At 33.7% G+C, this 12004-nt stretch overlaps 2 protein-coding genes across 5 annotated transcripts; one reads left to right on the forward strand and one right to left on the reverse strand.

The window, feature by feature from the left end:
* Positions 1–3657: 3657 nt before the first annotated feature.
* On the forward strand, positions 3658–7061 carry LOC109238756 (peroxygenase-like). The gene is made up of 6 exons (XM_019405226.1): positions 3658–3919; positions 5333–5482; positions 5943–6028; positions 6203–6297; positions 6398–6523; positions 6662–7061. The coding sequence occupies exons 1-6, from the start codon at positions 3796–3798 to the stop codon at positions 6819–6821; spliced, it is 741 nt and encodes a 246-aa protein (XP_019260771.1). The 5' UTR covers positions 3658–3795; the 3' UTR covers positions 6822–7061.
* An 825-nt stretch (positions 7062–7886) lies between these two features.
* On the reverse strand, positions 7887–11967 carry LOC109238757 (myb-like protein N). 4 transcript variants are annotated; one of them, XM_019405229.1, is made up of 5 exons: positions 11861–11967; positions 9635–10447; positions 9320–9511; positions 8767–9072; positions 7887–8284 (listed from the first exon to the last, which is right to left on the reverse strand). In XM_019405229.1, exons 1-4 carry the CDS (start codon positions 11903–11905, stop codon positions 8788–8790), a joined length of 1335 nt encoding a protein of 444 aa, XP_019260774.1. In that variant the 5' UTR covers positions 11906–11967; the 3' UTR covers positions 7887–8284; positions 8767–8787. The 4 variants fall into 4 exon arrangements, with proteins under 4 accessions (XP_019260774.1, XP_019260772.1, XP_019260773.1 ...); XM_019405227.1 differs by having other exon boundaries at positions 7887–8288; XM_019405228.1 differs by lacking the exon at positions 11861–11967 and adding an exon at positions 11647–11844 and having other exon boundaries at positions 7887–8288.
* Between the last annotated feature and the right edge of the window lie 37 nt (positions 11968–12004).

The raw sequence follows: 12004 nt of genomic DNA on the forward strand, positions 1-12004 counted from the left end.
ATAAATATGAGTTATTATTTTGCTTCCTAACTATTTTTAGGATCCAATGACACCGGCAAGAATGGTATCAAAAAAGAAAAATAGAAGAAATGGTTAATTTTTTTCATGTAGTTAGTATCCAATGATTATCTATATTTACTGAGAAAATGTAAATTTTAAGATTATTTACATACAAATCCAAATAACTTAAATATTTGACATGATTTCGCGCATCCGCACGGATACTAATACTAATTTTTATTAAGTCTGTATGTATTTCAAGGAATTGTAAATTTTACAAGATAACCTGTTCGTGTGATCTTATGTTTACCTTGTCCCTTTTTTAACAACTTCATACATAACCAAATGATCTCAATCTGCGTTCTCTTTTTGTCCCTAATACGTGCTACTTGCAGCCTTTTACTTATTGGACAACGTCTACTTTCGTATAATATTACTGATCTTACAATTGTTTTATTTGTTGAAATTATGGGCCTAAAAATAACATGTGAACCCAAAATCAGGATGAAAATTGGGCAGAGTGAACAAACGACCATTTTTAGAGATGCTATTTAGGGATTTGCCAGTACTTATTTTGTCCGAAATTTTGAACTAAAAATCTTATTTTTCTGGACAATTCAGGGCATTTGTATCCGAAAAATTGAACTGAAAAACTAAAATTCAGGATGCATTGGCTAATTCCTTAATAGCAGCCATTTAAAGTGGCTACCTAGTGTCATTTCTACATGAAAATTGGTGAAAATAACACGAGTTATCCAGATTTCTGAGTGGTAGTTGAAAAATAGCCAGCGTTTTGCGAAGTCATTGAAAAACAGCCACTACGGAAAGTTCAAGCATAATATGCTGGATTATGGAGCTCATGCATAAAAACTTCCAGCATAATATGATGGAACTCAATTACATTATGAAATTCCAGCACATTATGTTGGAATCTCATATCTAAAAATTTTTTAACTCTAGCATATTATGCTACAATATTTTCGGAATTTTAAGAGTGTTTTTTGTTCAACTTTTATCTTTTCATAAAAAGTGGCTATATCTTGATTACTTTTGAAGCTGTGGGTATTTTTTAATTACTAGTCGTGAATTAAATCTATCAAAGGTTATAAGAAAAAAGAAAAAAGAAAATTATCAAGAGTTTTTAAACCTCAAACATCCCTAAATTATTTCTTGACGGGGACCTATATTAAGGTTATATTTAATTTGTCAAATCTCAATTATTCATATATGCTATTATAAAAGAACAAAGTTCCAATACGAAATGTGTTGATATAATTTTTATTGGATAAAATTGTAATGTAGATTTTAAAGAACTAAGAAATAGTCATCTATGATCGACAACAACTGATGTCATCAACCTGCAAATAGGTGGAACCTATCAAGATTGATCACTAGCCCCATTTTATAGTTGGATTGGAATTAGGCTTCTATCCAATTGAGCGTTATTTTACTGATTAGGCGAAGACAGGATTGAGAAAAATAAAAGCAACACAACTTAGAAAAATAAAAATTTCTAGGCTGTTTGTATTTGATGGAAACATATTAGTGGGATTGTTCATGGCAGATCATCGCTAGGTTGAACAAGATGTCAATGAATCACCTCATCGAGAAAAAAAAAATTAGGTATTTTTTTAAAAATTTTGAACACTCTTAATAAAAAAAGATTTGGCTTTGCCGATGAGGATCCCTCCACTTAATTAGAGTTTTCGAGATTAATTAGGCCTTGCAAATAGAGAAAAACCCTTGTAGGGAATGATTTCCCTTTAATATGTCTTGCTGGACACGAATTTGAATTAGTCGCACCAGTAAATACTGAATACTAATGGTTATAAAATAACGCATAAAAAGAAGAAGAAGAAGAACAACAACAACAACCCAGTGTAGTCCCACAAGTGAGGTCTGGGGAGTCTAGGATGTACGCAGCCTTACCCCTACCCTGGAAGGGCAGAGAGACTGTTTTCGATAGACCCTCGGCTAAAGAAGGTGAGAGAAGCCCTGATAGCAAGTAATAGCAAGACAAATAATTAGAAAGCTAAATCGAAGATAGTAACAGAGAATATGAAAGGGGTACCGATAACAAGTGTAGTAGCAAGATAACATATTTAAAAAACATTAAAAAAAAAAAAAAAAGTGTTTCAATAAAAAACTCATGAATTGGTACCTGGTTAACATTTCTGTATTAGTACATTGTGATCGTATAACGTATTTGTTTAATGCAAGTCAGTTTGTTTAACTTTTGTACTAATACTTACTACATAACAGAGGTGTAAATACGAGACTTGAGTAAAGTTTTGAAACTATAACTGTACAGTTTAATTAGTTTGTTTCTGAAACAGGCGCGTCGGTATTTTTCTTGTAGTTTTCACAAAGTCATAAAAAACAACTTGAGTTTAGATTTTTTCTATAAAGTTACTGTTTTTTTAACACCGTGAAAAAAGGTTAAACTTATACACTATATTCCTCTGAAAAAACACTTTTCTCTTTCAAAAGTCGAGTTTTTATTCTAAAACCAAATAAGACTATTTCCTTTTTTTAACGAAACTATTTCAGCTAGCATATGCATCACCTTAACACAGGACGGACTTATAACTTGGAATATGGGGCACATAATTGTAAGCTTACGGTCTTTCTATCAAACTAGGTATTTTATGTATGTATTTTCTAAAATTAATCTAATATTATTGCTAACCTCCATGCTTTAGAAAATCTTAATGATGCAATTGGTTAATGAATACTGAGTTTTTTATCAGATGTTTATACTAGTTCTGAAATTTTCCAGAAAGTTGTACTTAAGTAGTTTAAAAAATGGATTTGTTACATCATTGGCGTTTGAGGGTAAATCTGACCTTTCTAAAGCAATAAAATACTAAAGAAACGTGGTTTGAAATAATCCATAGACATTTATGTAGCTATAAATCATCTCATTAAGGATAAAAATAAAAAAATAAAGTTAAATTATTTTTAAATAAATATCATTTTTTAGAACAAACCAAAACCAAAAGTGCATAAAAAGCGAATAAATAATTTTTTTTCAATTGCTTAAATTTCCATGAATAATTAAATATTGGATAAAAAATCGAGATGCCAATTGAACGAAGCACCACTTTTATTGAAAAATATTACTATAAATTTCAGATCCAAATCCAGAAGGCATGCACCTGAGTCCAAAGTCAGTTCCTTACGACTTCGTAACAAAAGATACTTTTGTTTGCTTGTTCGAGAAAATGTTTGTACAGTTCGGCATTGAATCATGTAAATCCAAGAAGTCTTATGTCAGGGGCTAAGCGTTACAAGCTTTTTCCAAAGAAGATGACAATTAATCCAAAAATTCCATTCTTCTTTTACGCAAAGCCATCTAGAATTTAAACTTTATATGTTTAATTCATAAAATTTTTAAAATTAAACTCATTATATTTTTAGACTCATGGGTTCAGTTCTATATATTTATAAAAATTTAATAGATTTTTACGTATAAATTTATATTTCGGATTGAAAATATTAGGTTTAAAAACTTTTAAGCTGTCCAAGTCAGAAAAGCAATGACACCTTTGAAGCATACGTGTCAAAACCAGCAACAACTGTCACTTGCTAGGTGTAAAGAACATGCATGCAATTCCACTTGGTTTATATAATCCAATGCTCAAATGCATGCACTATGCCACGAAGTTCTTGAGCTGATCTCTTTTACTCTTTCTTCACATTTCTTGTTTATGGTCACGCTTTTGGTACTTTCTTGGAGTCTTTAAGTACCAAAAGGTGGTTTGAGAAGTTGCTGCAGTTTGAGAATTTGGTGAAATGGCGACGGTTGCAGTAACGGGGATTGATCGGAATGCGGCGTTATCGCCGGAGGCGCCGCTTGCTCCGGTGACTATTGAACGGAAAGTTAGAACTGACTTGGAAACTTCTATTCCAAAGCCTTGTAAGCTCGGTTTTCTTTTCTGATTAATGTGGGAATTTTTGTGTTTGTAAATGATGATTTAACTCATTCCACAGATGGTGTAATGTAATTTTTACATCATTAATGCAATTTATAACTTGTTATAAAAGGTCATTAGTCTTATTTTTCGAGTTAGTAATTGCACTTGTGTTGATAATTTACGTGCAAATATTTTAAGTAATATACTTTAGAAAGTTTTCTAGCATTGAACTCATTATATTTTTAAAGTTACGTGTTCATAGCTACTATTTGTTGCAATATTATATTAATAAATTTTTACACATAAATTTGCTGGGATAAAACGTCCCAAAATATTCTTTAATATGGTGTGATATTGTCTGCTTGGGGTCAAGCCTAGACGATTTTTCTCAAAAGGCCTCACGAGAGTATCCAACTCCTTGTAAGTAAAATCTTTTTTCTTTCTACTTTCTATGTGGGATATTTTGTTCTAGCACCTAACAAATTTATGCTCCACATCAAAAGTACCAGGTTTACCCGCTATCATAAATTTATGCTCCGCATTAAAAGTACTACGAGGTTTCCCCGCTACCATAAATTTATGTTCCACATCAAAAGTACCAGGTTTACCCGCTACCATAAGGCTAGATACCCCACTGTAGGGGAGTATCTACAAGGTGAATTTTGGGTTCACCTGTATTTAGTTGTATACCTGTATTTAGTTGTGAACCCAGTTAATTATTGTATATTAACCTGAGGTCGCTTGTAACAAGCTAAATCATTATATATTAACCTGAGGTCACTTGTATATTAAGTTAATGTTGACTTCGTTGTAGGAACCCATAAATCTTGGATCTGCTTGGGAATAGAACAAGGGGACTTTATTTAGTTGAAAGACTACTTGTTGATGCAATGCGGTTAGGAAAACATTTGAAATTAAAGCTTGGAAAATAGGCTCTTTTGAAGTTGAGTTTGGGAAACATATAATTGAGTAGTAGCAATCTTTTGAGGATCTATGGAAGTTTAAAGTTTGAGAATAAAAGTTGAAAACCTAAAAAATTTCACCCGAAATCATACACTATAGAACCACAACTTCAAAAAATTGGACTCGGAAAAATTGCAATTTGGAACTACAATATCGAAGTACTTATGTATCGATGCAGCCTCATTGAGGTAGAGTTTCTGATTAGAAGAATTATTGATTGAATGGAGCAATATATAGAACTACTTGCCTTTGCCTAGCTAATCTCTCGTCTTCTAAAAGTGGAAAAGTATTGTAAACTTTCTATATTGGTTGTTTAACATCTGATTCAGACTTCAACTAGTAGATTTGTTAGTTTGGAGTACCACATACCGTGTAAGTATGGGTTTTTTGCTTAAAGATTGTTATTATAGTATAATAATATAATGTTTAAAGATGTGATAATGTATATTCAGATCTGGCAAGGGGATTAGTGGCTCCTGATATGGAGCATCCCCATGGAACTCCTGGCCACAGGCACCACGGCTTGAGCGTTATGCAGCAGCACGTTGCCTTCTTTGATCAGGATGAAAATGGCATTATTTACCCATGGGAAACTTACTCTGGTAATCATCCTATTTCGAAATTCATCAAAAGGTAGATTTAATTTTAATGTAGATAGGTAACCAAAAAAGATTATAATTGTTGAAAACAGATTGTATGTCTCACAGGGCTACATTCTAGTGTTATGCTATTAATTGACTAGGTGATCTGTAATTCAGCCGTCAAATTCAAGGCTATTAGCGTTGCTAGGCTGTATTACTATCGCTCATTACGCTTCTGAAAAATAGATTTCGAATACTTAAAGCAGGTACTGATCTGTTTTATTGAGCATTTCTACAGAGAAAATGTGTCATCTGTAGCATTCAGACTTAAACATTTAACTATGTTCAGTTCAAGAATTTATTTCATTCAGCAGATATCCTTGTTGATGCGATTCATTAATATCCAAAGTGTATGATTGTGATGATCTGATGAAATTTAATCTGAAACCTTCCTCTGCTTTGTTCTTTTCATTTTAAACAGGACTTCGTCAAATCGGTTTCAATATGATAGCATCTCTTATAATTGCCATTATCATCAATGCTGCTTTGAGTTATCCTACTTTGCCGGTAAGTTAATGTGTATGTTATGGCATTCAATAGAGCTAAGGTTATTTACTTATTGTTTACTATTTTTTCCTGGATGTGTATAGCCTCTCTTCACTTACTCCGACTGAGACATAGTTATTGATGTTGTGTATATAGTCTCTTTTCATTAAAGCGGTATTCGATGCGACTCTGCAGGGGTGGTTTCCTTCTCCATTTCTCCCAATATATATCCATAATATACATAAGTGCAAGCATGGAAGTGATACTCACACCTATGACAGAGAGGGCAGGTTAGCATATTACAAATTTACAGTCCCTCTTTGACTCATATTTTCGACATCCTTTGAAAGTCAAGCTGATGATTTTCGTTTATCTGGTCGCCTCCTATAGGTATTTCCCAGTGCATTTTGAGAACATTTTTAGCAAGTATGCCCGTACGCTGCCTGATAAGCTTACTCTTGGAGAACTCTGGGACATGACTGAAGGCAACAGGGAGGCGTTCGACCTTTTTGGCTGGTAACTCTTCAGACTCCAATGCTCTCATTTTAACTCGCACGCCCTAGTACTACTGTCTCAATTGAACCTTCCCTCCGACCTCTATATTTTGAACGTCGATTTCTTTCTCTGTCCTTCGTTTGGTGTGTAATTGTGCAGGATTGCAGCCAAACTAGAGTGGGGAATTCTGTATGTTCTTGCTAGAGATCAGGATGGTTTTCTATCTAAAGAAGCGATAAGGCGCTGTTTCGACGGAAGTTTGTTCGAATATTGTGCAAAGATACAAATGGAAGCTGAGGGATGGTTGAAGGAGGAATAGTTGCAATGTGAACTGCCGATGAATGCTCCTAATAAAAAGAGTTGGCAAGACTATTATTAAGAGTATATAAAGCATTGTAATAAGCAGGGCAATAGCCTGGAATTGAACTTGTATTTTGCCATGTTTTTTTAAGTCTTTGTACCAGAACTGGTCCTGTGTAGTGTCTAATCGTTGTAAAGATTACCTATAAAAAAATTAATCCAGTAGTCCTAAATACTTGATTAATATATGTTACTATGTTCACTTGTTTGTTTGGTTCTTGAAGTGTGTTAATGGCATGCAATAACCTTAACTTCAAGGCTTAGTAAAACATATTATCTATTTACAGAGTATAATTTTCGAGCGAAGTATAATTTTAGAGAAATGAAGGGTGTTAATTAGATAAGAATGTCTTTGCCTGTTTGTGAGCTTGATCGAAAAGCGAAAGCTTTTTTTAAGCATGAACTTTTTCCATCCAAGTATGCATAGGACTATTAAGGTGAAAAGACAGGATGTATTTCGACGAAATGCTTTGGATTCTAGGTGGATGAACTTTTTCCATCCCAAGTATGCATAGGACTATTAAGGTGAAAAGACAGGATGTATTTCGACGAAATGCTTTGGATTCTAGGTGGATGAACTTTTTCCATCCCAAGTATGCATAGGACTATTAAGGTGAAAAGACAGGATGTATTTTCGACGAAATGCTTTGGATTCTAGGTGGACTATAGTGAGAGGACGACAGACCCACTCATGACAATCAGACAAGTGGGGGTCGGAGAGGGTAGTGTGCATACAAATTTTACTCTACACAAGGTAGAGAATTTGTTTCAGATAAATTCTCGACAGATCCTCGACTTCTTCGCCACCCACTCATGACAATAAGACAAGTGAGGGTCGGAGAGGGTAGTGTGCATACAAATTTTACTCTACACAAGGTTGAGAATTTGTTTCAGATAGATACTCGACAACTTAGGTAGTGTGTATGCAGATAACTGTTTTCGATAGATCCTCGACTTCTTTACCGTTACAAAGCATATATATGATTAACAGTTCAATCTGATAAAATATTTCTAAAGCAATGACTGTGGACCACTTCTTATGTAATATTGTAAGAGAAAGTATACATATAATTAACATGACTAGAACAAGTACAAACACAACTTTATCTAAGTTGGCAACTCATCAAAGCTAATAAAAATGCAAGTGATTTGACAAGAATGCAACTTGTGATAGTACAGATTTACAAAATTTACATCTCTTCACTATGATATTCATTGAATTATTACTAGACTTCAATGTTGAAATGACCCACATTATACTAAATTGTTGTTTGAAAACTACACAAATTAAAGCTGCCTGATGAAACCCAAGATTGGTGGTTGAAGTATTTGCTAATTATTGAAGTTATTTACACCAATGGGTATGTGCAATGATATCCTACAACTTCACCAGTTCCATCTTGTTATTTTTCACCACCAGACCTAACTTCAACCAAAAAAAATAAAACTCGTTAGCAAAAGACAATGGAATTACAACTTATACAGTCAAACTTCTCTATAACAGCCGCGTTTATTCTGATATATTTTGGTTGCTATAATGGAGTGACGTTGTTATAAGAAGAATTAACCCAATAGCCGCTCACTTAATCTCTTAAATAGAAATAGCCGGCGGATGTTATAATATATATATAATCCATGTACAATATATGTATAATTATATGTAATCAATGTATAATCTATGTATACCGGCTAGAAAAAGTAAATATTGAATCTGACCGGCCGGCTATTTATGTAACAATCCCTTGTTATAAAGTACATATGTTATGACATAACATAAAAAATCGGTTTTCAGAAAAAACCTGACTTTATAATGAATGGCTATTATATAGGGATGTTATTATAGAGAAGTCTGACTGCAAAAGGAAACCAAAAAAAGCAAATTAAAGATAGTTTTTGAAGAGTACTTGTTTCAGCTGTGGAATTCATTAGTGCAACTGGCCATCTGTGCAATACAGAGGGGGGCAAATATCATAAGGACTGTTAGATGAGTGGCAATTGGAAGTGAAAATCCGACCATTATTTTCATGTCCTGAAGAAGTAATCATATTAGGATCATGATGGTATAAAAGATTGAGTTTTACATCTTCTTTTGTGTCATCTTCATGTGTACCACAAGAAGTTGCCTTATTTGCTTCCCCAAATTCATCATTCTTTGCAAATCTTCCCCTCACCCTTGGCCTACTGTCTGCTAATGTTTTCCTGCATGCATACTGCAAAATTTGGATCCAAAACTCAGACTCGTTAGCGAATGCTGATTAAGTTATATACACTGACAGTATAAAGAATGATTTATCTATAAGTACTATGTAACTGATTATAGCAAATTCTTACTTTATTTTCGAGGTTACCATAACAAACTTGATATGAAAAGTTACGCGTTCTTGATGGTGTAAAGAACTTATATATATTATCAGTTCATAGAACTTAAACTTGATATGAGAAGTAGGAGATGCAGACCTTGATTTTCTTGCTAAAATTCCTCTCGTTCCGTTTCTTCATGTATCTATTAATCTTCTCCCTCCTCTCCTCAGGAGAGCATTTGACAACATTATTACTGAAGGAAGGATCATCCAAACTTGTTATATCTGATGCCAACGGGTTAGAACATCCGGTAGCACTAACCAAATGTTGACTCTCATTGCTGAGTGCCTGCACGATTAAAATTTACAACAAAAACTTTATAACATTGAATATAACTATAACAAAAGCTAGAGCTAGCTTTAACGTTAGAACTATCTTTTGTCGTATTAACTTTACTCACTATAACAGTACCTGAAGCTCGTTAGAGCAGTTATAAACTCTTGGCAAGGCATCAGGGCAAAATAATCTACCACTGTCTCCTTGATATTCCAATTCTTGTACTTGTGGAAACTCAGCACCGAAAAACAAGCCACCACCAGTGGTGGCAGCAGCAAGTATTGCTGAAGATTCAGCAACAGGCATGGTAGGATTTGAGTTTAAAGGTAAGTAGTTTGCGAGTGTAGGATCAAGAAGAGGACAAGAAGGAGAAGAAGAAGAAGTAGGAACGCGCATGTAAGAAGGAACTGATGACAAAGATTCCTCTTCATATATATGTCCTAATGGAGGTCCCATAAGTGGAACAATAGGAGGAGGAGGATGATCAGGAGGATACTGAGAAACATCGGTTACTTTAATATGTTGATTGTTGAGAGAATTAATGTCGAATAATTCTTGTTGAGGATTAAGTAAATGATGAGGGATTGAGAAGTTTGCATCTTGTGTGAACTCAATTGAAGCTGAAATATCATTCTCAATTTGATCTTCATGAGAATCAAATATTATTGAGAGAGCGTTGTTATTAATGTTGTTGTTGTTGTCGTTGTTGTTGTTGTTGTTGGTTCGTGAAGGACTAATATTAGATGTAACTGTGGTGATGTTGGTTTCTTCATTCTTCTCAATAGTATTATTGAATTTGTTCATGTCAAGATTGGTAGAATATGAACTCTGTTCCTCATAACTGCAACAATTTGAGCTAGAAGCAACTTCTGAATTCTGTACATTTGGAAACAATTCAGACTCACAGAAATTCAGAATTTGATCACTTAGGGGGCTAGACATCTCTTCCTGCAAAGAAACAAAAAGAACAAAATTCCACAATTAAAATCTCTGTCACAATTTTACATCTCATTTTTCTTTAGCAAAAACTAAAAAGAACCTTAATTTTGCAGCATCTTTCTTCTATCCTTTTTCATGATAGAATGGAATCAAAACTCTTACGTATGTTAGTTAATAATCATCTTTTCCAATCTCAAGTGCATGAATAAGAGCTCTTTGCATCTAAAGACGATCTAAAAGGGCAGCCCAGTGCACTAAGCTCCCGCTATGTGCGGGGTCCAGGAAAGAGCCGGACCACAAGGGTCAATTTTACGCAGTCTTACCCTGTATTTCTGCAAAAGGCTGTTTCCACGGCTCGAACTTGTGACTTCCTGGTCACATAGCAATCTAAAAAACACGAATTATCAAGAGAATAATGATCATGTCATTGGAATATATTTTCCAAACATGAAAAAATACATGTTTTTGTGCTCCATGTGACCTGTGGGATCTGAAAATGGTATGCAAATGAAAACAAGAATTGGATAGCAAAATAGCAAAGAATATGGAAGTTCATGGCATTGTGACCTTTGGTGCAAGATTGAGTTAAAATACTCCAAATTTAGACAAACAATGGGAACTTTAGCAGCACTAATATCCCATTATTATTAGCATGTGAAGTGCTCCATTTGCAATAAAGTTCATTTCCTCCAAGTCTGCTTAGGAACCAAAGAAAGAATCATTTTACATTGTAGGAAAACTTAAGCAATACACTTGAAAAACTAAATATTCCATTATAATTCAAAATGGAAATAATATAGAATAGGGACTAATATTGCTAGGGGTGATCTACATAGTAATATTTTTAAGTAACTCGAAAGAAGAAAAATAAGAATCTGATTTGGAGTAACCACTAAAAATTGTAAAGTTGAAATTTAGCAAATATTGGAAAAAGAAAACAAGAGAAGAATTTAATGATCTAATTCAAGATCTCAAACCGTTATTTAAAGAGGAAAAGACGGACTATATAATAAAAAAAAGAAGAGAAAAAACAGCATTCAACTCTCAACCCCCCATGTTAATAGAATTAAGTTGAATCTTGTCTGGTAATATTATTTTATACATTAAAAACAAATTAATTACTAACTCATTAACAACACAAAAACAATATTAGTGTTAACAAGGTAAATACATGCTCAAAAAATAGAGTGAGAAAATAAGATATGTACAATAGAAAGCTGATGTTCTTGAGTATTAGCCATGTTCTTCAACATTATTGCTCTTCTTCTTCTGGAAAGAATAATCTCTTTTTAATTTTTGTTTTGAAAAAGATATATTTATTGGATTGTAAATCGACCCCATGAACTGATCAAAGCTTTAGGCAAAGAACATGAAAACCATTGTTTGTTTCTATGAAACTGTGATTGCCATTTTTCATCTTACCTTAAGGAAATGCAAGTTTTGAACCAATGGAAGAGAGAATTCCATGCAAGAAAATAGGAGAGAGAGAGAGAGAGAAGTTAGAAAACAAAGAGATTGGTTTAAGGACAAGGAGGTATAATATGAAGAATTTTGGATTTGCTAGGG

Source organism: Nicotiana attenuata, unplaced genomic scaffold (genome assembly GCF_001879085.1).
Source record: "Nicotiana attenuata strain UT unplaced genomic scaffold, NIATTr2, whole genome shotgun sequence".
Classification (NCBI taxonomy): domain Eukaryota; kingdom Viridiplantae; phylum Streptophyta; class Magnoliopsida; order Solanales; family Solanaceae; genus Nicotiana; species Nicotiana attenuata.